We start from the raw sequence: 25572 nt of genomic DNA on the forward strand, positions 1-25572 counted from the left end.
GGGTTTGCTGCGGGGCCTGCGCTCCTGCGGGGCTCGCCTGCTTCGGGGGAAGTTGACATCCGCCCCGAGAGCAGAACTCGAGGCCACTTCCTCTTCGGGGTCTTGTTTCCCCAAACTGAGTAATCGAGGTTGACCATCTGTCCTGGAGGTGTGGGGGCGGGGGCTGGAGGTTCCCCTGCGGGGGAGCGGCCGGGGCGCTCCGGTCCCTGCACCCCAACCTGCCCGACGCCGGGGTGCAGGCCCAGCCATGCAGGGCAAGGACAGCATGGCGGGGCCTCTGACCCCCAACCCCTCACCCCTGACCCCTCACCGGGCTCTGGAGGGCAGGCCCACGCACCGGGGACCGGGGACCGAATGCCCTGCGCCCCGTCCGGGCAGGGCCTCCGGGAGTCAGGTCACCTTCGCGCAGAAGCGGGGCTGGTCCTGCTCGGCCCGTGGCCCGAGGGGGCACTCGGGGTGCACGGGGCTCGGGCCCAGGACACGCTGGTTCGGGCGGCCCATCCTGAGCCCGGGGCGCAGGCGCGGTGTCCGGGGCCGTGCCCGTCCCGCTCTCCGTCCTCGGGGCCCTGTGACCAGCGGAGTGGCGGCCGGCACCGTCCCCACGGGGGCCACGCTTTGGGCGGAGTGTTGTTTCTCCAGCTTCTGAGCTCAGCAGCCGAGGCGCGAGCCTGGCCGCACCCGCAGGTCCCCTAGGGACCCCCTTCCTGGAACCCTGTCCTGGCCGGTCCTGCCCGGGCTCCCTGGTCCTTCAGGGACGAGGGGGGCTCTGCCTCTGGCCCAATTGGGAGCCACGTGAGGTCCGAGGGGCGTGGCCACGTGGGGTCCGAGGGGCGTGGCCACGTGAGGTCCGAGGGGAGTGACCACGTGGGGTCCGAGGGGCGTGGCCACGTGAGGTCCGAGGGGAGTGACCACGTGGGGTCCGAGGGGCGCAGCCACGTGGGGTCCGAGGGGAGTGACCACGTGGGGTCCGAGGGGCGCAGCCACGTGGGGTCCGAGGGGAGTGACCACGTGGGGTCCGAGGGGAGTGACCACGTGAGGTCCGAGGGGCGTGGCCACGTGAGGTCCGAGGGGAGTGACCACGTGGGGTCCGAGGGGCGCAGCCACGTGGGGTCCGAGGGGCGTGGCCACGTGGGGTCCGAGGGGAGAAGGCCAGGTGTCCTGCAGGCGGACGAGGACGGCCCGCGGCCCAGCGTCCTCTGTGGCTAAAGGCCAGCGCGAGGCTCTGCCCGGCCCGGCGGTGGGTGCCCAGGGCGGGTGCCGTGTGAGCCGTGCAGAGTGAGGGGTGTGGGCTGCGGCTGGGGGTGCAGGTAGGCACACTAGGCTGGGGCCGGTGGGGAAGAGGGAGGGGGTGCAGGAAGACGGGGCAGAAAGGGGGAGGCGGCGCCAGGGGCTGACCCCTCGGACCCCCTCCCCGCGCCTGGACGAGGCTGGTCAGGCCCTCAGCCCCACGCCGGCCGCCTGACCCCTCACCCCTGACCTGGCCTTGTCTGGGGCAGACCCAGATGGTGTCTGGTTTGCAGGAAAGGCCGCCGGTGACCTCGGTCACTCAAGGCGCCTCTGCGCGGCTTCCTGCTGATAAGAGCCGGGTTCCCCAGGCCGGGGCTCCCTACGAGGCGGGAGGAGGCTCGGGGCTGCCCGCGGCCCTGCACACGCGTGGACCTGGGCCCTGACCTGATTCATCCCCCCCGGCCGGCCGTGCTGGTGGATGTTAGATGGGAGGGAGGGAGGGAGAGAGCAGCCTGCTGTAGGGCCTATGCGGTGTGGTTTGTGCCCTCTCTCTCTTTCTCTTTTAACGTATTTTACTGCTTTCAGGGAGGAAGGGAGAGAGAGAGAGACATCAGTGATGCGGGAGAATCCCTGACCCGCTGCCTCCTGCAGCAACCGGGCAGGTGCCCTGGCCGGACTCGAACCGGGACCTCCTGGCTCCTGGGTGGACACTCGGCCCCCGAGCCGGCCCCTGAGCCAGCCGCCGGCCTGTGCCGCTGTCCCGATGTTCCTGTGGTCCGGACATTTCCAGATGAGTAGCTGCGGGAGGTCCGAGCGCCCCTTGGTTAGCTGCTGCGCGGCCACCGGGGCAGCAAGGCCAGGAGACTCACCAGGTTTAACCAGCAGCGTCCTGCGGCTGCTCCAAGCGGAAGCGGCACTCGGACCCACACCCCGGCCTCAGAGCACGCAGCGCCCACGATTCCCCGCGGAGGGACGTGGAGGCCGCTCCCTGCTTTACCGGCGACGGTCGGGATGGGCCCGAGAGGCCGGCGCTGGGCCGGCTGGTAGCGACGCCGCCGCTGAGAGAGCCGGGCGCCCGGTCCCCGCGGCTCACACCACCCTCTTCTCACGGCCATAAACGACCGGGATGCTCGGACCTCAGAACCTCCCGAGAGCAGCCCGGTCCCGGGACGGCAAGTGCTCCAGGAATGTGCCCGCGGCACCCCCTTCCCTGGCCATTGGGTTCGGTGCCACCTCACACCTGCCCTCACTGTCACTCACGGTGATGGCGTGGCACCAGGTACCGATCACAGGGTGATGGCGTGGCACCAGGTACCGATCACAGGGTGATGGCGTGGCACCAGGTACCGATCACAGGGTGATGGCGTGGCACCAGGTACCGATCACAGGGTGATGGCGTGGCACCAGGTACCGATCACAGGGTGATGGCGTGGCACCAGGTACCGATCACAGGGTGATGGCGTGGCACCAGGTACCGATCACAGGGTGATGGCGTGGCACCAGGTACCGATCACAGGGTGATGGCGTGGCACCAGGTACCGATCACACGGTGATGGCGTGGCACCAGGTACCGATCACACGGTGATGGCGTGGCACCAGGTACCGATCACAGGGTGATGGCGTGGCACCAGGTACCGATCACCGTGACGCCGGCAACGCCGGTCCCGCTGGGGTTCTTCCCACAACCGGCCGAGGGTGACACCTGAGAAGCAGACGCCACAATTGTCGGCAGAGCCGAGGGCCCACGGGCTCGAGTGACCACGCCTTCTCGGTCCCACGCAGCCCCCCCCTCCAGGTTCCACGCAGTCAGTCCCCCCCTCGGTTCCACAGCAGGAGACGTGGTCCCTCCCGGGGCCTGGGTGCCGGGCGGGCCTTGTTCCCGCCGGGAAAGCTGGGGTGTCTCGTGGCAGAGATCCGGGGACCCCGTCCTGGCGGCCGCCGTCTCCCACGCGTGCGGGACTGCCTGTCTCCCGCCCGCGCCCCGTTGCTCTCAGCCGGGCCCCTGGGCTGTGGGTGTCACTCGCATGGAAGGAAACAGGGGGCTCCCCGCTTCCCCTTCTGTGGTCAGGAATCGTGAGACGGGGGAGCCGGTCCGGTTAGATCCGACGTGCAGCCAAAGCAGGCTTCCGGGGAAAGTGATTCATCGGCTCCGGCTCCTTGGAAGCCTGAGGGAGATGGGCGGTCTGCAGCGGCCAGTCCCCCCCCCCCCCCCCCCGTCCCCTCCACGGGGACCCACGGAAGCCCTCACCCAGGCCACAGGTGAGGCGTGCTCCAGGGAGGGCGCCTGTGGGTGCCCGGGGGGGGGGGCTGGCTGCTTCCTTCCAGAGAGAGAAGAGCCTTTTTCTCCCTCCTTTTAAAATTTATTTTTATATTTATTTACTTGTTTTTGGTTAATCCTCACCTGAGGATACTTTTTCCCGTTGACTTTTAGAGAGAGTGGAAGGGAGGGGGAGAGACAGAGACAAAGAGAGACACATTGATTAGTTGCCTCCTGCGTCCCCCGACCAGGGCCAGGGATTGAGCTGCAACCCAGGTACGTGCCCTTGACCGCCCTTGACCAGGGAGCAAACCCAGGACCTTCAGTCCGAAGGCAGACATTCTAACCACTGAGCGACACTGGCCAGGTCACCTTTGTGGAGAGCGGCTACAGCGTTTGGACAGGTTCAAGCCTCGGACTAATGAGAGGGCACGGTCCTCTCGTGGCAAAGCCACGTGCAGGTCCCAGCGTGGAGGGCAAAGCCCTCCCAGCACAATTACAGCCAAAGGCTATGGCTGTAAGCTCGACCTTGTGGTCCGAACCTGTGGTCCCACGTGGCTGAGTGATGTGGGCTGCGGGAGGTGCAGCAAGTGCTGCCAAAACAAAGCTTGATAGCGTTCAGGAGCGTGTGATTGAGTAGATTTGAAACCGAGAGAACATTGTAAACATCGTGACCACGCCCTTCCTTTGCCGAGTGGGATCCGGATATAAAAATAAAGACTCGGCTTCCAGGCCTTGGCGCTGTCTCTCCATCTGAGAGCAGCGTCCCCCCAGCCCCAGCTTTCTTCTCTTGTCTGTCTGCTTTAATCCTGCACCCCCCTCACCCCCCAGGTTCACCCCTGGCCGTGCTGGCGTGGCACACACCTCTAGCAGTTCTGCCTCATCCGGGGTCATTACCGCCTGCCTTTCCCCAGCGCCCGTGTCTGCGTCACGGCTGGCAGGCTGGGCGGTGCTTTCACTTGGGGGGAGGGAGGGGGCGGGTGAAGGTGCGAGGCCTGAGCACCACGCCTGTTAGCCGTCACGCAGCCCAGAGGATGGCATCTGTCCCCGGCAGGTTCAGGTGCTCAGACAGACATGACAACGGCCAAGGAACCCGTGAGGGAGGGGAGCCCCCTCAGAACGGAGGAGGGTGCCGAGTCAGGAGTGAGGGGAGGAGGGGAGACGGCGGGAGGGGGAGCAGCGGGGAGCACCATCCGGGACCCTGCCCGGCCCCCATCCCACCCTGGTGCACGTGGGCCTCGGGACACGCAGAGGCATGCGGACAGAGACCGGGAATTAGAAATCGCCTTCTCTTTATTTCAGCTTTTTTTTTTTTTTTTTTTTTTAAGGAATAGACTTAAAGACCCCTCTCCCTTGAATATGAAACAAGACTTGTTGATGCTCCCCCTGCCTGGGCTCCTGCTCAAGGTCACCAGCCAAGGTCACCGCGAGGCGGCCGTCCCACGCGGGATCCCTCCACGCGGGCGGGCCGAGTCAGTCCACGCCGTCCAGGTCCTGCCGCTCCCTCCGCTCCAGCTGCAGCACCTGGAAGGAGGCGCCGTGAGCACCCGGCGTCCGGCCGGCGTGGACGACCGCGCTGCGGAAACAGGATTCACGGCAGCGGCCGCAGCTGCGGGCTGGAAAGCGGGTGTCGCCGGCACCCGCCAGGTTCTCCACGTGGTCGGACAGACGCCCCACATCTGCGTGGTCACTGCCTGAGGGGGAGACTGCCGGAGGCCCCGGCTCTCCCTGCCGTGGCTTCTCAGGTTTCACATCTGCCCGTCTTCTGGGCGCACGGCCTTCGAACCCCATTCCTGATCTGGGGGACCACCGCTGGGCGCATCAGGTGGGGGCCAAGCCCCACCTCGCACTAACTCCGTGGGGGGCGGGGGGCGCGTCCTGTGCGTATGGGACGTTGAGCGGCATCCCTGGCTCAGCCCCGGGCCGTCCCTGGGCAAGGTCACCGCTAGCCGCTGCCGGACGTCCCCTGGGGAAACCCCCTCCTGAGAGCCACGCACGGAGCGCAGTGTGGCTGCTCCGGCCTCAGTTTACCCCTCAGAGATGCCCCCCATCACCAGGTTGAAAGGGGGCTCCCCCGGCCCCACATTCTCTAGCTCAGCGGTGCCCTCACCACAGCGTCTCACGTCCAACGTACCCTGAGCTCATTATCTTTCTGCAGCCACCGATTACCACATGCACTGGGGGTGAGGGGGTGTCTAACTGCGGTCTGTCTGTCTGTCTGTCTGTCGTGGAAAAGGGAAGGAGGGGAGGGCCTATACCTCCTTTTCAATCCTCACCCAGGATGTTTCTTATATTTTCATTTTAGGGAGAGAGAGGGAGGGAGGGAGACATCGATCAGTTGCCTCCCATACGCGCCCCAACCAGGGATCAAATCTGCAACCTGGGTGTGTGCCCTGACCGGGCATTGAACCTGCGACCTTTGTGCACAGGATGAGCCGCCAGCCAGGGCCCTAGCCCTGCTTTCTGTTTTTACCCTCACCCGAGGGTGTTCCCATTGATTTTTAGAGAGAGAGGAAGTGGGGGGGAACAGAGAGACACACCGACCTGACACACACAAACTGGTTGCCTCGCCCAGGCGCCCAGACCAGGCCAGGGGATCGAGCTGCAACTGAGGTCTGTGCCCTTGACTGGACTCGAACCCAGCCCACGGGCTGATGCTTCAACCCCTGAGCCTGGGGCCAGGGCCCTGTGCCTGCTTTTTTTTTTTTTTTGTTAATTCTCACCCGAGGATATTTTTCCATTGATTATTAGAGCGGGAGCGGGAGGGAAAGACGGAGAGAAACATGGATGTGAGAGAAGCGCATCCATTGGCTGCCTCCTGCACACACTCAGACCAGGGCCCGGGCTGGGGAGGAGCCTGCACCCGCGGCATGTGCCCTTGACCGGAATCGAACCCGGGACCTTGTGGTCCACAGGCCGACGCTCTGACCACGGAGCCGCCCGGCCAGGCCCTGTGCCTGCTTTTTAAGTCGATTTATTGACCGTCCCTGGTTCTGTTACTAATTAGGAAAAGGACGGACAGGGGGGTCCAGAAGCTGGGAGGCCCGTCGTCCAGCACGGACAGTGACCGGCCCCGTGTCCACCCCGCGAGGGCCGGCCGCTCATTCTGGGGAACGCGACGCCGGGAGCTACCGCCCAGCCCGGAGCCGCGCGTGCCGATCGCCCACTCCAGGCCCCGGCGTTTGCAGCAGCGAGGGTGAGAGGGGCCGTGCCCGCCCGAGCCCCCGCCGGCCCAAGCTGAGCCCCCGCCGGCCGCTCACCTGGTGTTCTATGCGGCGGAACTGCCAGGGCCAGCCCACGTGGTAGAGGAACGGCCGCAGGTCGAACCTGTTGTCGTCGGGGCTGTAGCTCTCGGCGTGGTAGGCGGGCGTGAGCGTGGTCATCTTGTGTCTGTTCACGGCGTACTTGGAGAAGAACCGCTTCACCTTGTCGGCCACCTGGCGGGTGAGGGAGGCCCGGCGCTGGACACCCGAGGCCGAGGCCGGGGCTGGGCCGCGTCACCCTGGGCCGCGTTCCCCAGGCCAGGAGCGACCAGGCCTCGGTCCCCGACACCGACGGCCGAGAAGGAGGCCACTTTCAGAAAGTGGCCCAGAGGCAGGAGAGGGCAAAGCCGGCACTCGGCGGGGCGGAGCTGTAACCACGCGGCTCCGACAGCAGCGCGGAGCCCTGAGCGGGTCCGGAGGGCCTGGCCCACCCGCTGCCGGCAGTGCTGGGGGGACCAGGCTTGCAGGCTGCGGCCCGAACGAGTCCAACACAGGCCGAAAGCGGCGACGCTCTGACCTCCGTCCGCGCTCTCCCCACGGAAGGAGCGGGCGCCTGCTGCGGGGGGTCAGCCCCTCCCGTGAACGTGGCAGGGCCGAGGGAGGCCCTGCGGTGAGCGCTTGGGACAGAGCGTCCTGGTTTAAGCTCACACTTGCCCGGCCAGTCAAACCCGCCGCTGCCAGATGACCACCTACCCCTCCCCCCTCCCCGCCCCCCGTGGAGCGTCGGGGGTACCTGTCGGGGGGTGCAGACGTCCTTCCACAGGTGGAGGAGTTTGCAGAACATGCTGTAGGGGCCGGCCTTGGAGATCTTCCGGAGCCTCCCGAAGACCGACAGCTCGGCGTACGTCATCCCCATGTCCTCCTGCGGGCGAGGGCGAGGGTGAGGGCGAGGGTGGGTCAGGGGCCGGGGCGGGGCGGGGCTTCCCCAGGCCAGGAGCGACCAGGCCTCGGTCCCCGACACTGACGGCCGAGAAGGAGGCCACTTTCAGGAAGCAGGACGGACCAGCCCGGGCCGGGGGCTCAGTGGTTAGAGCGAAGTCCCGATGCGCCAAGGATGCGGGTTCGGTCCCCCATCAGGGCACACACCGGAGTCAACCAGTGAACGCACAGATGAGCGGAACACGAATCCAAGTTTCTCTCTCTCGCCCTCTCCCCTTCTCAAATTAATCCTGAAAATTAAAAAAAGCCCTCGCCAGTTTGGCTCAATAGGTAGAGTGTTGGCTGGAGGGTCCTGGGTTTGATTCCAATAAAGAGCACAGGCCCGGGTTGTGGGCTCCATCCCCAGTGGGGGGCGTGCAGGATGCAGACGATCCATGATTCTCTCTCATCACTGATGTTTCTCTCTCTCCCTCTTCCTTCCTCCCTGAAATCAATTTAAAAAAAAATCTTTTTAAAAAGTAAAAGTTAAAAAGGACGAACCAGACATGTGGCTCGGAGGACTGGCGCTGCGGCCCCTCAAAAGAGAGGTCCCTGCCCTACGCCCCAGAACCTGCAAATTGTGAGTTTATTTGAAGAGAGAGTCTTGCAGGTGCAATTAAGGATCTCGGGATAAGGTGAGCCTGGGTTTGAGGTGGACCCTACGTCCAGGGAGGGGTCCTTATCAGAGACGGGAGAGGAGGCAGAGGCGGCCGCGTGGAGACGGGGAGAGGCCGAGGCGATGCGGCCACCGCCAAGGGCTGCCTGGAGCCCCGGGCTTGAGGAGGCAGGAGACAGGCGTGACCATAGAGGACACGGACGTCGCACGCGGCGAGCTCCCTGGTCCTGACAGAGCAGGTGACGAGTCACTGACAGGCGTTTGGAACCTCACAAAACAGATGCAAAGTAAAATCCGTCCTAAACAACCCACAGGTCCAAGGAGAGCCCGCGGAAAACTCGAGCGCATCCGGCAAAGGGCGAAAACGAGGGCCCCGCACGGAGCAGGGGCTGCGGGGAGACGGGTCGCGCTCAAACACCTGCCCTCAGGAAGGGGACGGACGACCTCGTGAGCAGGACCTGATCCCCCGCCCCCTCCGGACACCTCCCGCCGTGGAGGAAGGAAATGATGGGGTCGGAGCGGAAATCAGTGAAACAACAGAAACATGGAGAAAATGGAACGTGTAGCCGCCCGCACGGCTCAGTGGTTGAGCGTTGACCTATGAACCAGGAGGTCACGGTCCGATTCCCAGGGGGTCAGGGCACAGGCCCAGGTTGCGGGCTCGATCCCCAGTGTGGGGCGTGCAGGAGGCCGCCGATCAATGACTTTCTCATCCTTGATGTTTCTCTCTCTCCCTTTCGGAAATCAATAAAGATGAAAAAAGAAAATTGTATTTCTAGACACTGGCAAGGAGCCCCCAAAAACAAAACTCTGAAAACAATTCCATTTTCAACAGGACCCAAGAGAACCAACTACTTAACAAGTGAATTGGACAAAACAAGCGCACGGTCATACTCAGAAAGCTGCAAAACATCGTCGAAAGGTGTTAACCAGGTCTAGCTACTAGGTGTACCGGTTACTAATGCGGATTAACCATTAACCGGTTAAAAATTCGGATTTTTAAAAAAAAAATTCGGATTTTGTAATCAAAGAAAACACGATAATTTCAAGAGAAACATCAAAAGTGCTTTGTTCAAAGTAACGTCCATCGCTAGCTACACATTTCCCCCATCTTTCAGGTCATTTGTGGGTACCGTCCCAATAGAACTTTTCTTGTTTTGAGACCATTCAGAGACCCCATTTTCCACTTCTTCGTCCGTGTTGAAGTGCTGCTCAGAAAGTGCGTGTGCCATCGATCGGAACACGTGGTCATCTGAAGGAGCACGGTCTGGTGAATATGGCGGGTGGGTTAACACTTCCCAGGCAAGATCTTTTAACGTGTCTTTAACTGGTTTTGAAGGGTGTGATGGTGCGTCATCATGAGCAAAATTACTTTGCCGTGTCTTCTGGCCCATTCTGGTCATTTCACAATCAAAGCGTGGTTCAAATTGATTAATTGTTGTCGGTAGTGATCAGTATTAACGGCTTCACCTGGTTTTAGAAGCTCACAATACACCGCTCCTTCCTGATCCCACCAAACGCAGAGCATTGTCTTCTTTCCGAAGCGATTTGGCCTTGCAGTCGATGTTGATGGTTGACCTGGATCAACCCATGATTTTGTGCATTTGGGATTCTCAAAATAAATCCACTTTTCATCGCCAGTCAGAATTCGATGCAAAAAAGACTTTCTTTCGTGCCGTTGAAGCAACATTTACTGATGACTTTTCCGTTTTCCATTTGTCTTCCGTTCAGTTGATGTGGCACCATTTTCCTTCCTTAAAAATCTTTCCCATTGCTTGTAAACGATCGGAAATTGTTTGCTGAGCAACGTTTAATCTTTCTGCAAGTTGTTTTTGAGTTTGACATGCATCTTCATCCAATAATGCTTGTCATTGTTGGTCTTCAAACTTTTTCAGCTGACCTGGACGTTCTTTGTCTTTCACATCGAAATCATCACCTTTAAAGTGTTTATTAAACCAGCGTTCACAAGGATCTTGAGATGGATCATGTTCACCATAAGCTTCCCGAAGAATACAATAACTTTTTCTTCAAAATAAAGTAATGAATGAAAACTTCCTGAAAATGCTTTTATTGGCACGAAATTCGACATTTTTTAAGTGTAAAAATATCTGTGATGTTATCACCTTCAGCAAATTTGACATATGAAGTTTTGAAGCTTGTTAATGCAACAAAATAGCACACATATCAAATCACACATATGTCAACATATGTGTAACCCCATCAATTGAAAAATTCTGCATTATTAACCGGTGCACCTGGTAAACGGGAAGACGCCCCGGCCCTGGGCCAGGAGTCAACGCGCTCGCCAGGCAGGTCCACGCTGGCTTCTCTTTTTCTGGCAGAAACAGACATGCTGATGTCAAAATTCATGTGGAAACGCTAGGGACCCAGAATTTCCAAAATTACCTTGAAAAAGAACCGAGGTGGAGACCTCGCACGTCCCGATTTCCCAACGTGCCAACGACAGAGCCACAGCCGTGAAGACCGGGCGGGACTGGCGTGAACGCGGACGCACAGACAGTCGGGACAGAAACCGGAGCGGACCCTCCGTTACCGCGGCGGATCCCAACAACGTCGCTGCGGTGAGGCCGCGGGAGGCAGCGCAGCCCCTGCAGCCAGTGACGCTGGGACGAGGGAGGGGCACCTCTGCACCCCTTCCTCACGCCACTCCCAGCAACCGACTCCGCCACAGACCTGAGCGCGAGGCCCACCCTCTCCGGCTCTCGGAGAAGAAACGGTCACCGTGCCCCGAGGGGCTGCAGCCGGACGCCAGCTGTCAGGGAGGTGACCACAGGCCCGGCCACGCCCTCCGTGCCCACTGCAGCCGCAGACCGGAGCCTGGGGCCCGGCCGGCCGCATCAGGAAAGGCCGGCCGGGATGGAGGGGGACAGTCTCCTGTGAGGTCGCCCGCAGAAATGCAGACACCCCCCACCCCGTCCACTCCACCTCCCCACTCACCTCGCCTCCCCCCTCCTCCCCACCCCCGGACGGCCGAGTCCAAATGTCAGAGGCCCGCCGTGGCCCCCGCGCCCGGCTCCCAGGCCAGAGACCAAGCAGTGGAGCCCGGTTCCCGGGGGCAGGAGGGGGCCGCGACGGAGCCCGGCACACACACGCCCGCGCAGGGAGACAGACGGCGGGGGGCGGGGACACAGCCGCCACGTTACCTCGTCAGTCTGGGACACCTGCCCGTCGGCCAAGGGCTCCAGCTCGGCGGTGGCCGGGGCGGCCAGGATGCTGCGGACAAGACACAGGCGCGTCAGGGTGGCCGGACGCCAAGGACGTCACCAGGACCCACCGGGCTCTGCGCTCAGCACGGGGCGGACGGACGGACGGACGGAGCAGGGCAGGGGGTGGGGACCAGGCGGCAGGTGCCTGATTGGGCTGGAGCCAGGAGACTGGGGAGCAGGAAGGAAGGGAGGAAGGAAGGGGGGCCCGGTCGCGGGACCCTGAGTGCCGGCGGGAGGGAGATGTGTTCAGGGGCCGGGAGCTGGGGGCGGGGAGAGACAAGGGAGGCGGGGCCACGCGGGACGTGTGCCGGCTCAGGGCCCGGCCGGGCTGGCGGGGACCCACCGCTGCAGGGCGGGGAGCTGGAAGCGATCGACGCAGAACTGGACGAAGACCCGCAGGTCCGTCTTGCTGATGCCGCCGATGGGGTTGATGTCGGCGCTGGAGCAGTCGTACTTGGTCAGGTAGCCCAGGAGGCTGCGCGAGAGAACGCGGGGTTCCGTGCGGCCGACCGCGGGGCTGCAGTCCCCGGCGTGGGGCCCGGCCTCTCCCGGGGCCGTGGAGCCAGGGCTTGGCACGCCCGTGCGTGTCCCAGCCGGCAGATGCGGTGGGAACGCCGCTGTGTCAGCACCCGCCCTCCCGGATCCGGGTGCCCAGGCCCCTCGCCGCGCCCGCGGGCACACACACCTCTCGTCCACGTTGGCAGACCCCAGCACCAGCAGCCCGCCGGGGGCGCCCCGTGCCCAGAGGCTCAGCTGAGCGAAAAGGTAGGCGATGACCATCCTGAGCCGAGCCTGACGGCGGGAGGGGAAGCGTCACCGTGTGCGGGGCTCATGCAGGCCTAACACCAGGTCCCGTCGCGGCTCGAGAGGCCGCCCACGCAGCCCCTGCAACACGGGACAGTGGAGGCTCTCGGCTTCCCAGCTCCGGGAGGCGGCGTGCGGGCGCCCTGCCGTGCCTCCTGGGCTGCCCGTCTCCGCAGGGCCGTGGGCGCTCGGCGGGGCCGTGTCAGAGGCACAAGGGCCCAGAGCCTGGGCCGAGTGTTGGTGGCGGGACGGCTGCACAGCGGCCGGGAGGGATGTGGCCGCCCCGTCCGCTCCCTTCACACCGGCCTCTGGAGGAGCGGAGGCCGCCCCGTCCAGCAGAAGGGGAGAGGCCGCTCCGAGCAGCCGAGCTCAGGGCAGCCGACCCGCGTCCCGCTCCCCGGAGGCAGCCACTCACCGAAGATGCAGAACACACACTCACGTTGTGCGCGCACACACACACACACACACTGTGCACACACTCACACACACTGTGCACACTCATACACTGTACACACACACATACACTGTGCACACACACAGTGCACACTCACATCTCGCGCACACCAGTGCCGATTCACACCCATACACCCACTCTTGTGCACACATGTGCACACACACTCACAGCCTCACCTCACTCGCACACTTTCAAACGCACACACATGGTTTGCTCACACACACTTCACCCATGCACCCCCTCAGACTTGCTTACTCTTGCACACTTACTCACATGCCTGCTGTCTCGCACCCTGACCCTTACACGCTCACACACACACGCGCACACGCTGACTGGGCCCCGTCCAGGAGGCCGCGTGGTCAGTGTCTCCGGGCTCCCTGCGGCCGCACGCGGGGACGGGGCGGGCTGGGAGGCGCACCTGCACGTTCTGCAGGGCCAGGTTCTCCTTGCTGCTGCCCCCGTGGGCCGCGAACAGAGGCCTCTTCCCCGTCACCAGGCTGAAGATGCTCATGACGGCCGTCACGGCGGGGTCGATGCTGAGGCCGATGTGGTGGCTGGAGGAGAGGGCGGGCGTGAGGGGCTACGTGCACGTGCGCGAGGGGTGGGTGTGAGGGGCGTGTGTGCATGTGCACAAGGGGTGGGTGTGAGGGGCGTGTGTGCATGTGCGTTAGGGGTGGGTGTGAGGGGCGTGTGCGTGTGTGAGGTGTGGGTGTGAGGCGCGTGCCTGCATGTGCGTTAGGGGTGGGTGTGAGGGGCGTGTGCACGTGTGTGAGGTGGGTGTGAGGGGCGTGTGCACGTGTGTGAGGGGCGTGTGCATGTGTGTGCATGTGTGTGAGGGGCGTGTGCACGTGTGTGAGGTGGGTGTGAGGGGCGTGTGCACGTGTGTGAGGGGCGTGTGCACGTGTGTGAGGTGGGTGTGAGGGGCGTGTGCATGTGTGTGAGGGGCGTGTGCATGTGAGGGGCATGTGCACGTGTGTGAGGGGCGTGTGCACGTGTGTGAGGGGCGTGTGCATGTGTGTGAGGGGTGTGCACGGGTGTGAGGGGCGTGTGCACGTGTGTGAGGGGCGTGTGCATGTGTGTGAGGCGCGTGCCTGCATGTGCGTTAGGGGTGGGTGTGAGGGGCGTGTGCACGTGTGTGAGGTGGGTGTGAGGGGCGTGTGCACGTGTGTGAGGGGCGTGTGCACGTGTGTGAGGGGCGTGTGCATGTGTGTGAAGCACACACAACACAAAATCCATGCCGACGGCTACGAAGTGCAGGCTCAGTGGCATCTGGTGCATCCGCAGTGCTGTGCAGTCACCACCTCTGTCTCGCTCCAGAACTTTCCATCACCCCAGAAGGAGACCCTGGACCCCCCAGCTGTCTCTCCCCTCTCGTCCTCCAGCCCGAGGACACCTCGTCCACTCCCCGTCCCTCCGGCTCCGCCTCTTCGGGATGTTTCCCGACGTGGGTCACACAGGGCCGGCCCCTCCGTGTCTGGCTGATCCTCACGGCCCAGGGGACCGGACTGTGAACTCCACCGTGAGGCGGGGCCGTGCGTGGCCGTGACCGACGCCGGGACGTGGCGCCCCCGGACCTGAGCCGGCAGTGGCCCCCCGGGCACCGGCTGCAAGTGGGAGCACGGCAGCCTCGGGGAGCTCAGCACCCGGCGGGCAGTGCCCCCCCCTTCCTAAGAGGCAGAGTGAGGGGCACTGCAAGAGGACCTAGTCGCCCCCTCTCTGGAGAGAGGCCAGTCCCCCCCTTCCTCAGGCACAGGGGGCGCCGGGGCGAGGGCAGCACGCAGCCCTCAGCCGGACCCGGGGCCCGGGGCAGGAGGCGCGGAAACCAGGCAGCTGGGATGCGGGGACACGGACACACGGGCTCCCGGGACTGGCTCAGACCGCGAGGCCGTGACCCCTGCTTGACCCTGGATGCGTGCTTCGCCACAAACGTGGTCACGGCCCCCGGCCCGGCCGCCACCGGGGACGCCCTCACCTTCCGATCTGCCGGGCCAGCTCCTGGGCGCGGTCCCTGGTCTCCCGGGAGGAGTTCTCGCTCGCCATGTAGCAGGTGGTCAGCAGGCGCCCGCAGAGCTCACGGGGGTCCTGGGGGGTGTAGCCGGCCTCGCTCACGAGCGCCCGGGCGTCGGCCAGCACCTCCTGATCTGAAAGCCGCCGCAGAGGGTGGCCGCGGCGTGCTGAGCACGGTGCCCGCGGGGCCTGGGCCCCCCCCCCCCCCCGTCACCCTCCCCGTCACCCCGGGATCTCGTCCCCCGAGCAGCATCGGTCACCCCCGTCTTTGGTTGTGTCTCTAAGGGGACCCCGATGTCGAGGCAGACGGGGAGGGTCTGAACTGGGGCTGCCCGACCCGAAGCCGTGCGCTTGGCACCGGCCACACTGACACACAGCTCGGCCGGCGTCTGAATCGTGGACGGCACATCGGCCAGGACCCAGGAAGGGACTGGAACGGCCTCGCTGTCCCCGGCCCCGGCCCCGGCCCCGGCACGGCGCTGTGACCGCTCAGCACCTCCGCAAAGCCCCCTGCATTCCGGGACTTGGTTCTCCTCGGCTCCGCCCCGGGCAGCGAGCGCGGACCGCCCCTCCCCCCCCTCAGCCACAGGTGCCACCTACTTCCGTTCCTCACGGCCTCGCAGACCTGGTGGCACATGGAGTGGACGAGGCAGGCGGTGGCCGCGCTGTCCAGGCCGCCACTCAGGGGCAGGAAGAACCCCGCCTGCAACGGGCCAACCAGACGCAGCTGAGCCCAGCCCCCCCCACCCCCCGCCTCCCCCCGCCAGCCTTGACGAGTGCCCACAAAACTGCGTGGGGGCCCGGCTCACGGGGCGGAAGAAGGCGCCCCGCACCCCTTCCCCGGGGGCAGGGCCTTCCGCGGGGAGCGGCCAAGGCTGACGCCACGGGCATCGGAGACGGCCTGACCCAGGGCTGGCCACACACGGGCCCCACCTCCGTGCCCTGCGCCCGCCGTGCAGAGCGAGCTCCGACCCCGTCCCACGGGGAACGCATGGCGTGGGCTGCGCTTAAAAACCAAACGTCAGGCGCGGCTCAGGGGTGGAGCCTCGACCTAGGAACCAGGAGGTCACAGTTCGATTCCCGGTCCGGGCGCGTGCCCGGGTTGTGGGCTCGATCCCCACTGTGGGGCGCGCAGGAGGCAGCCGGTCCATGATTCTCTCTCATCGTTGATGGTTCTCTCTCTCCCTCTCCCTTCCTCTCGGAAATCAATAAAAAAAAAACACTAAAATTTAAAATACAGTAACTATGCATCTAAAGAAAACAAACAGCCAAACAAACAATCACGAGCCTGCACGGAATCGACGCAAACCAGAGGAGGAGCAGGTCGAGGCGAGGCCCCGAGGTCTCACCTGTTGGCTTCGTCTCAAAAAATCCCAGAGCCAGCAAGCGGGTCCGAGGCTGGGGAGCAACACTGGGAGTTAGGTTTGGGATTTGGTGCCTGCGGGGGGCGGGGGGTGCCTGGGGGGAGGTACGGGGGGGGGGGAGGTGCCTGGGGGGAGATGCCTGGGGAGGCGGGTCAGGGAGACCCGCCCGTAGCACTGGGCCCCGTGGACCTGGTCTGTCTGAGCCCCTCACTGAAGTGATGGATTTTTAGTCTCCAAACAGCCCTGGCCAGGGCGGGGTGCTGCCATCGCCCCGTTTTGAAATGGGGAGACCGAGTCGCCGAAGGGAGAGGACAGGGCCTTTGTCCCGAGGTCTCAGGGGGAGCTCGCTCAGAGCTGGGGTGGCCCCAGGCGCCGTGGCTGCAGCGTCCGCACCGTCGGCCCCGGTGCGTGGCCGACCCCTAACCCAGGGCTCCGGGCGGGTTCTGAGAGCCGGCCCCGCCCACCTGATCTCCTCGCCCACGCTGTGGTACTTCCACTCCACCGGCTCCGACAGCGGCTGCAGCAGGTCCTCGTGGCACGAGAGGGCGAAGTCCACCTTCACGCGGGGGTAGGGGCTCGCCCTGCTGGCCTGCGGGCGGGGTCAGGGCGGACGGTGACCCGGTGCCACGCTCAGGGCCCCGCATGGGCTGCGCAGGACTCTGCCCACCAGCGGGACGCACTCGCACCGCAGCGGAGACCCTTCCCACCCCTGGACGCCGCGATCGGAGAGGCCGCGGCGCCGTGTCGGCGGGAGGTGGGGGGAGGAGCCCTCGGACGAGCGCCCGGTGGGGATGCAGGAGGGGCGGACGGCGGGCCGCTCCCCACGGGTTAACGGTAGGAGGGCCCGTGAGCCAGCGCTCGGGCGGCTACACCCCCGGGAGAACCGGGCCTGTGCTCCCCCAGCCCGGTCGTCCCGGACACAACATGGGAGCAGCCCACACGCCCGACTACGGACGAGGCACAAACAGCGCGGCCCATCCACGCCGTGGCATGTCCTCAGCCAGCGAGAGGCGTGGAGCCCGCACACGCTGCCACATGCATGGAGCGTGAAAGACCCTGCTCCGTGGGAAGCCGTCCCAGCACACGGGTGAGCCCTCCGCACGCTGCCCGACAGCCAGAGGTGGAGGGTCAGGGTTCCTTTTCGGGGTGTTGAAATGTTCCAGCCCGGCCGGCGTGGCTCAGGGGTTGAGCATTGACCTATGAACCAGGAGGTGAGGGTTCGATTCCCGGTCAGGGCACAGGCCCGGGTTGCGGGCTCGATCCCCAGTGTGGGGCGTGCAGGAGGCAGCCGGTCCATGACTCTCTCTCCTCGTGGATGTTTCTCTCTCTCTCCCTCTCCCTTCCTCTCTGAAATCAATACAAATAAATTTTAAAAAAAGAAAAAGAAAATGGGGGGTGGGAGCAGCCGGGGAGAGGTCAGTGGGGAAAAAAGGAGACTTATGTAATACTTTAAACAATAAAGAATTTAAGTTAAAAAAAGAAATGTTCTAACCCTGATTGTGGTGATGGCTCACAGTCTCTGCACGAATATACTAAACCACGGACGGTGCTGGGTCAGAGAGCTGTGGTGTGGGAAAGACACCTCAACGAAGCTGGTGTTTTTTATAAAGAGTTCTGGGTCTTGGGCCAGTGCCCTGCCAGGGGCCCACGCTCCGCCCTCCAGGCGCCCACGCTCCGCCCTATCAGAGGCCCACGCTCCGCCCTATCAGAGGCCCACGCTCCGCCCTATCAGATGCCCACGCTCCGCCCTATCAGACGCCCACGCTCCGCCCTATCAGACGCCCACGCTCCGCCCTATCAGACGCCCATGCTCCGCCCTATCAGATGCCCACGCTCCGCCCTATCAGATGCCCACGCACCGCCCTCCAGGCGCCCACGCACCGCCCTATCAGACGCCCACGCTCCGCCCTATCAGACGCCCACGCTCCACCCTATCAGACGCCCACGCTCCGCCCTCCAGGCGCCCACGCTCCACCCTATCAGACGCCCACGCTCCGCCCTATCAGACGCCCACGCTCCACCCTATCAGACGCCCACGCTCCGCCCTCCAGGCGCCCACGCTCCACCCTATCAGACGCCCACGCTCCGCCCTATCAGACGCCCACGCTCCGCCCTATCAGACGCCCACGCTCCACCCTATCAGACGCCCACGCTCCGCCCTCCAGGCGCCCACGCTCCACCCTATCAGACGCCCACGCTCCGCCCTATCAGACGCCCACGCTCCGCCCTATCAGACGCCCATGCTCGGCCCTATCAGATGCCCACGCTCCGCCCTATCAGATGCCCACGCACCGCCCTCCAGGCGCCCACGCACCGCCCTATCAGACGCCCACGCTCCACCCTATCAGACGCCCACGCTCCACCCTATCAGACGCCCACGCTCCGCCCTCCAGGCGCCCACGCTCCACCCTATCAGACGCCCACGCTCCGCCCTATCAGATGCCCACGCACCGCCCTATCAGACGCCCACGCTCCACCCTATCAGACGCCCACGCTCCACCCTATCAGACGCCCACGCTCCGCCCTCCAGGCGCCCACGCTCCACCCTATCAGACGCCCACGCTCCGCCCTATCAGATGCCCACGCACCGCCCTATCAGACGCCCACGCTCCGCCCTATCAGATGCCCACGCTCCGCCCTATCAGATGCCCACGCTCCGCCCTATCAGATGCCCATGCTCGGCCCTATCAGATGCCCACGCACCGCCCTATCAGATGCCCACGCTCCGCCCTATCAGAGGCCCACGCTCCGCCCTCCGGGCGCCCACGCACCGCCAGGTTCCGGGAGGACATCTCGGCCCGGTAGCTCCTGACGTCCTCCAGGTCCAGCGTGGCGGTGAGGACCTCCTGCGGGGTTGGAGGACAGTGAGGGCCTCGTGCCCGCTCACCTGTCACGGACCGAGTTCACAGCCGCCCGCTGCACGGGTGGAGCCCTGTGGCCCCGGACGGGCAATCGGGCCGGCGCACCCCAACGCTCACGCGGCGTCCGCAGAGCCGAGTGGGATCCTGGGCACAACTGCATCCCCGTCCGTTTCGGGCGATCACAGCCACTGTCCCCCGGGCTTCACGCACGGAGGCGGGAGTCCAGTCCTCAGGGCCTTCCCACCTCTAACCCTCCCTCCAACCCGCCCCCAGCGCCTCAGGTCCCCCCACCCCTCCCGCGGACTCATCCAAACTGCCCGCCACATGCTGGGGGGGTGGGGGCGGGGCCAGGTCGCCCCCTCTCGTTACCACAGAGCCTCCTCCTCCCACAGCCACGCGGGGTCCCCGGCCGCCCAGCGCCACTCAGGGTGCTCCTGGCGGTGCGTGTCGGGGCGGGTGCCGCGGGCGGAGGGGAACCATCAGGCCGGCCCCCCGGGGCCCCCACTGGACACCCCGGTTGTGGGGGGACAGATGCCCACGCCCGGCCCTATCAGAAGGGCCCCGGCGGCTCCCACGCGCTCTCACCACGTCGTCCAGCGAGAACTGGGACCCCTGCGCGAACACGGCGCCGTTCATGGCGATCATGGCGCAGCCGTCGTAGTAGAGCCGGTCCCCGTCGCAGCCCTTCTGGTTGGCCAGCAGGTAGATGCCGCCGTTCTGGAGGGCAGGCCCAGCGGGTCGGCGAGGTCCGTGCCGTGGCCGCCACCGGCCCGCGGGCTGCAGACCCCGCCCGCGCCCACGGCCGTGTCCTCGGCAGGAAACGCGCACAGGAGGCCACAGCCTGCGGCCACCCACACGGGCCTTCGGGGTCCCAGGCGGGACTGAGCGTCCACGTTCCCCCAACAGCCCCCCAGAGGGCGCTGGCAGCTCCCAGTCAGGAGGGGGCACGAAGGCGCCGAGAAGACAGACCCCAGGACGAAGCCGAGGTCCTGACCCCGCTCAGCTGAGGCACTCGGTCCCGCGAGCCCCCCAACGGCATGGCCTCGCTGTCGCCAGCAAGATGGCAAACGGCCCGGCCAGCTGGCCCGGCCAGGAGCGTCCACCAGGGACCGAGAGGTGGCCGGCTGGGTTCCCGTCAGGGCACATGCACGGGTTGCAGGCTCCATCCCCAGGAGGGGGCGTGCAGGAGGCAGCCGGTCCATGACGTTTCTCTCTCTCATCAATGCGTCTCTCTCTCTCCCTTTCTCTCTAAAAACCAATAAAGACGTATTTTTTTAAAAAAGAGTAAATGGCCGAAGCCGGTTTGGCTCAGTGGACAGAGCGTCGGCCTGTGGACTGAAGGGTCCCAGGTTCGATTCTGGTCAAGGGCATGTACCTTGGTTGTGGGCACATCCCCAGTGCGGGGTGTGCAGGAGGCAGCTGGTCGATGTTTCTCTCTCACCGATGTTTCTGACTCTCTATCCCTCTCCCTTCCTCTCTGTAAAAAATCAATAAAATATATTTTTTAAAAAAAATTTAAAAAAAAAAAGAGTAAACTTGCAGATGGTCCCTGGGGTCCACCACGAAGCCAATGGCAAATGCTCAGCCCCGTTCCCAGCCCCATGTCACTTGTCCCGAAACACCGTGCCGTGGGTGAGGGCGGGAGGCGGGCGCAGGCGCGTGAGCCCCGCAGGCTTGACCACCGTGTGCCCCGGGCCCCGCTCCAGAGGGGACGTCACAGCGCCTGCCTCGCAGGGTGGATGCCAGGGCTGAACGAGGCCGGGCAGGCGGCCGCCCGCCGAGGAGCGAGGCCGTTTGCTGAGCGCCGGCCGCACCAGCAGGACCGAGTGGCCCCCGTGTGTGGCCACGCCCTGTGCCAGGCACCGGGACTCGGGCGAGTGCGAGGCACGGCGCCCGGCCCTGTGCACGCGTGCTCCAGCGCCCCGGCCCGGTGCCTACCTTGGAGGTGGCCATGGTGACCAGGTCCACCCTGGCGTGGGCTTTGCGCAGCACGTGGTGGCTGCCGGAGGCGTTGGTGAAGATCTCCACGCCGTCCAGGCCCATGGCGATGTGCGGGCTGCGGGCAGAACCGGTGAAGGGGTGAAGAGACCGCTGTGCCCCCCAACCCGCCTCCCCAGCCCCGCAAGCTCCCAGGCGTCTCCCGTCTCCACGGCCCAAGGCCGGGACTCGGGTCGGTCCCCAGTCCCCGTGCTCCGGCTGGCCGGACAAGGACGGGCTCCGGAGACGCGGGAGGCGGGCGGGCTGACCTCTGGGGCGTCCAGAGCTCCTCGCAGATCTCGCTCCCGATGCAGGTGTCCCGCGTGGCCAGCACCGCGTCGCCGAACGGCACGGTTTCCTGCGGGCGGGACGAGAGCACGGGACCGTGGCCGCCGTCTGGGCTGCGTGCTGCCCTAGGACTCCGTGCCCCCCGGGGACCGACACGGGGCCGCCGTTCTGCTCCGAGCCCAAAGCGCCCTCAGCTGGGAGCCCTCCCAGCCCAGGTGGCCGGCGCGGCGGGCCCCTCCCTGCGGCCCCTCGGGGCCTCTGGTCACACGTTCACCAGCCGGCGCCGAGCTGGGAGCTGCCCGGAGCTCACGTGGCCGCAGCGCACGGGATCAGCTCTGCGAGTGCTCGGGCGCCAAGGGCCACGTCACCACGGTTACGCCGACAACAGCTCTCCCTCGCCCAGGGTCCCTCCAGGCTCCCCCTCCCCCGCCCGGCGCCGCGCGCTCTCTGCCTCCTCTACGCGTCCATGCGCCTGGCACATCACGAGGAAGTCGCCCATCCCCGGGTCAGACACGGCCGACGGCTCACGGTGGTCCTGTCACTGTGACTGACGTGGCCCCCCCACCTGCCTCGAATGGCCACATGGGAGCGAGAAGCGCGTTTTATTCCCCGCAACTCACCTGCTTGGTCACGTCCTGGATCATCCGCGGGAGGAAGTACTCCTCCGTCTGCCTGCAAGGGAAACAGCGTGGCCTGAGCCGCGCTGGTCACTGCGCCTCTCCCTCTCCCTCTCCCTTCCTCTCTGAAACCAATAGAAATGTGTTTAAAAAAGAAACGCGGCGAAGAGACCCCAGGTGCCCGGAGACAGGAGCGAGGGAACCGGACGGGGAGCCGGGCTCGGGCACCGGGCAGCACGAGGGGGTCTGGCTTGTTATCAGGCTCACGGAGCTACTGATGACGTTTAAAACCGAATCTATCGATCCATCTATAAAAGGCTAATATGCAAAGTGTCCCCTCGGGAGTTCGACCGGGAGTTTGACGGGGAGACCGGGAGTTCGAATGCTCGCTATGACGTGCGCTGACCACCAGGGGGCGGCGCGGAATGAAGGAAGTCCCTGTCCAGCAGCCGGCAGCTGGGGAAGGAAGGCCCGATCGGCCCTGATCGCTGGCCAGGCCTAGGGACCCTACCCGTGCGGTAATTTTGTGCACCGGGCCTCTAGCTCGTATATAAAAAAGCAAAGTAGCTGAACTATATACAGGAATAAACCACTGGATGACTCTCACAAGTATCCTGCACGGGAGCCAGCTAGGAAAGCACGCGTGCATGCATGACTCCGCGTGAGACCCAGCGAGGGAGCCCGTGCTGGGAGGGGCCCCGCCCGGGGGCAGGAGGTGCGGCGGGAGCGTCCCCTCTGCCCGTGGGTGCACTCCACCGCCAAAAGCAAAACCGCATGCTGTACTGTACGTTATTCGTACTGCGGTGAGAAAGTTCAATGTCCTTTGATACAGTATTCCTAAGTTCTAACTTCTTTTGGTTAATCCTCACCCGAGGATATTTTTCCATTGATTTCTAGAGAAGGTGGAAGGGAGAGAGACAGAGAGAGACACATCGATGTGAGAGAGACACATCGATCGGTTGCATCCCGCACGCACCCCTGATGGGGGCCGGGGATTGAGCCTGTGACCCAGTCTGCCCCGGGGGTCATGTGACCACATGTCTGCGACCTTCTGGTGGTCCCAGCGGACGGAAGTCAGGTGGTGGCCAGGGAGGCAGCTCACGCTTCCCGGGGGAGCACAGCCCACAGGCGCACGGTCCCGCCCCAGCAGCAGGGCTGGCGTGGAGACACCGACACACAGGCACGCAGACGGGCCGGGAGGGGGCGGGGGCGGCTGATGCCTGTGACGAACCGGCTGCCATTTCATCAGCAGCATCTCAGGGGCCGGAGCTGGGGCCGAATGCCGTGGTCTCCCTGCGATCCGGACGGTAGCCCCTCCGGGTGAAGACGCCTCACAGACCCCGAAGGACGCGCCCGCGCATGGGACAGGGACTCACCGGCTCCGGGACCACGGGGTGAACCAGCGCAGCTCGCGGTAGTTCCCTTCGTTGGCCAGGGCCATCTTGGGTCTGATGAGCAGGATCCGCCTGCAGGCCGGGGACAAGGGGCCCCTGAGGCCACAGGCCTGGCACAAGGGGCAGCCATGGCCCGCCCGCCCCGACGCGGAGGCTGACGCCCAGAAGGCATCGCTCCGCGGGGCTGCGGGGGGCAGTGGGGAAGCCCACCCTCTCCAGGGCCCAGGGCCCCCAAACCTCACCCGGGGTCTCTCTCTAACACCCCAAGGAGCCTGTGTCGGGGGGCAGGAGCCGGGAGAAGCAGCGTCGCTGGCATCGCCCGCCTGGTGCCCAGGACGCCCCGGGACGGTCGCAGCCCCCGGAGCCGGCCACCCACCTGTTGAGGAAGATCACCCGGCAATTGTAGCGGACGTTACGGTGCATCACGGGCCTGCGGGAAGAGGGCGCCCCACTGAGCACCCCGAACCCACCCGTGCGCTGCAGAGACCCAGTGACCAGCGGTCACAGCAAGAACGAGGACGAGGGGGAGGACGCAGGCACGCCGATGCCGGGAGAAGGCGGCCATGTTCACGGGAGACAGGGCAGAGCTGAACAGACGCAACACCGGGCCCACCAACGGGCTGTTAGCAACGTGTGGCCCAGACCCACACTGGGAGAGCGCCCGGCCAGGGCCCACCGTGACCTCCAGCTGTGCGCCTCCACCCATGTGACCTGCACCCACGTGACCTCCACCTGTGGGCCTCCACCTGTGGCCTCTCTCTGCGCTGGCCCGCCATCGCGCTGTTCGCACTTACATGCCCACGTCGCAGAGGATGTCCTGAGTGACCGGAGCCTCCAGGAGGGCGGCCAGCACTTGCAGAGAATGCAGGAGGGTGTCCGACTCGTAATAGTGGTCCCAGCACCCGTAGCCGCTGCCGAGGGGTGGACAGAAGGTGAGGCGGGGACAGGGGGACGCAGCCCACGGGCCGGTCAAGTCAGAGCGCCCATGTGTGGCCCAGGTGCGCTGCTGGGGACACCTCCCTGCACCCCCCTCCGCCCCCCGCCGTGTTCCCGAGTTCTGCTCTCACCATATTTCCAGCTCTGGGCCCAGCCTGTACCTGGCTCCCTTCTGTTTGGCGATTTCGATGCCTACATGGACAGAGGGGGGGCCAACGTCAGCACCCACACGTGGGAAGGCACCCACACCTGCTGAGGAGGTGTGAGAAGACCCAACCAAGCGAGGCACGCCGCACCCGGCGACCTGCTGGCCCCGACGCAGGTGGAGGGCATCTCCGACCCGCTTACACCGGCAGGACCTGAGACGCGGGCAGCGCCGCACGCTGACCCTGCCCTGGTTGGAGGAAGTCGCTCCCCGGTCACTTATTAACAAGCGATGCGGGAGGCCCCGACCACAGGGAGAGGGCAGCATGGAGGCACAGTGAGGGGCAGGCACCATGAACCCTGGGCTAGCCAGCAGCTCCCCAGGACAGCCGGAGAGGCCAGCTGTGTGCAGGCGGCTCTGCGCCCCCGCCCCCCCCCAGACCCCCCCCCCACACACACACACAGATCTGCTCTGAGCTCTGATGGGTGACAGCAGTTGGTGCTGAAGAAAACAGAAAGGACGAAGGCTGAGGCACCTGGCCGATACGGCGTCCCCGCTGGAACCGTTCCCGTTTTCACTGCTCCCGGCAACCCTCCTGCCTCAGCAGCTCGTGCCAGACACCTGCAGGGCCACCCCCACCCGGCTGCCCAGGGCAGGTGGGCAGCTCACCCTCAAAGGGGAGCCAGCACAGGAGGAGGCCACGGTGACCCCACCACCCGGCCACAGCGCCTGGTCTCTCAGCCTGCGGCTCCGCTTTACTCCACTTCCCTCTGGCCGCTCCTCCCAATGCCCACCCCCAGGTGGGTCCTGGGCACCAGGGGCCACCCACGGAGGACACGTCCCTGCACCCTCTCCCCTTACACCCCCCCAAGGGCAGCTTAACTCTCGATATGACACGTGGGACCCCAGAGACATCTGAGGGCAGGAACGCCCCAACCCCCCTCGGCACTGGCGACCAGACTTTTCTTACAGGGTGTGCGCGCCCCGTGTCCCAGGCCCCCGCACGGCCCCCACCCCCACCCCCCACCCCCCGCCCCGCTGCCCCAGACTCACTTTCTAAAAAGCGGGCGTTTTTATTATTTTTGCTACGACTCACTCTTTAGGATCCGGTGCAAATTGCCCTCGAAGTCCAGAGCCCACTGGTTGAGCGCGCAGGTGGCCACGGTCACCTTCCGGCCCATCCTGTCCCGCGGCTCCTTCTGCCGGGCCTTCCCGGG

At 65.1% G+C, this 25572-nt stretch overlaps 1 protein-coding gene across 1 annotated transcript; it reads right to left on the reverse strand.

Annotated features, from left to right (window-relative positions):
• Positions 1-4788: 4788 nt before the first annotated feature.
• NADSYN1 (NAD synthetase 1) lies at positions 4789-25572 on the reverse strand. Its single transcript, XM_079787369.1, has 21 exons — positions 25452-25572; positions 24342-24402; positions 24069-24185; positions 23651-23704; positions 23257-23346; positions 21884-21935; positions 21245-21333; positions 20937-21054; positions 19584-19715; positions 18909-18983; positions 16602-16726; positions 16123-16171; positions 15374-15476; positions 14739-14907; positions 13185-13320; positions 12194-12300; positions 11852-11983; positions 11446-11515; positions 7481-7609; positions 6745-6921; positions 4789-5008 (listed from the first exon to the last, which is right to left on the reverse strand). The coding sequence occupies exons 1-21, from the start codon at positions 25534-25536 to the stop codon at positions 4958-4960; spliced, it is 2121 nt and encodes a 706-aa protein (XP_079643495.1). The 5' UTR covers positions 25537-25572; the 3' UTR covers positions 4789-4957.

Source organism: Cnephaeus nilssonii (genome assembly GCF_951640355.1).
Source record: "Cnephaeus nilssonii genome assembly, chromosome: 13".
NCBI lineage: Eukaryota > Metazoa > Chordata > Mammalia > Chiroptera > Vespertilionidae > Cnephaeus > Cnephaeus nilssonii.

Excerpts from the sequence above, each read along its gene's own strand:
- NADSYN1 (XM_079787369.1), bottom strand. The coding sequence starts at position 25,536 with ATGGGCCGGAAGGTGACCGTGGCCACCTGCGCGCTCAACCAGTGGGCT. Across the intron at positions 13,321-14,738 it reads CTGGCCCGGCAGATCGGAAG|CCACCACATCGGCCTCAGCA; the intron begins GTGAGGGCGTCC and ends CCTCTCCTCCAG. Across the intron at positions 5,009-6,744 it reads TCCGCCGCATAGAACACCAG|GTGCTGCAGCTGGAGCGGAG; the intron begins GTGAGCGGCCGG and ends GCCTCCTTCCAG.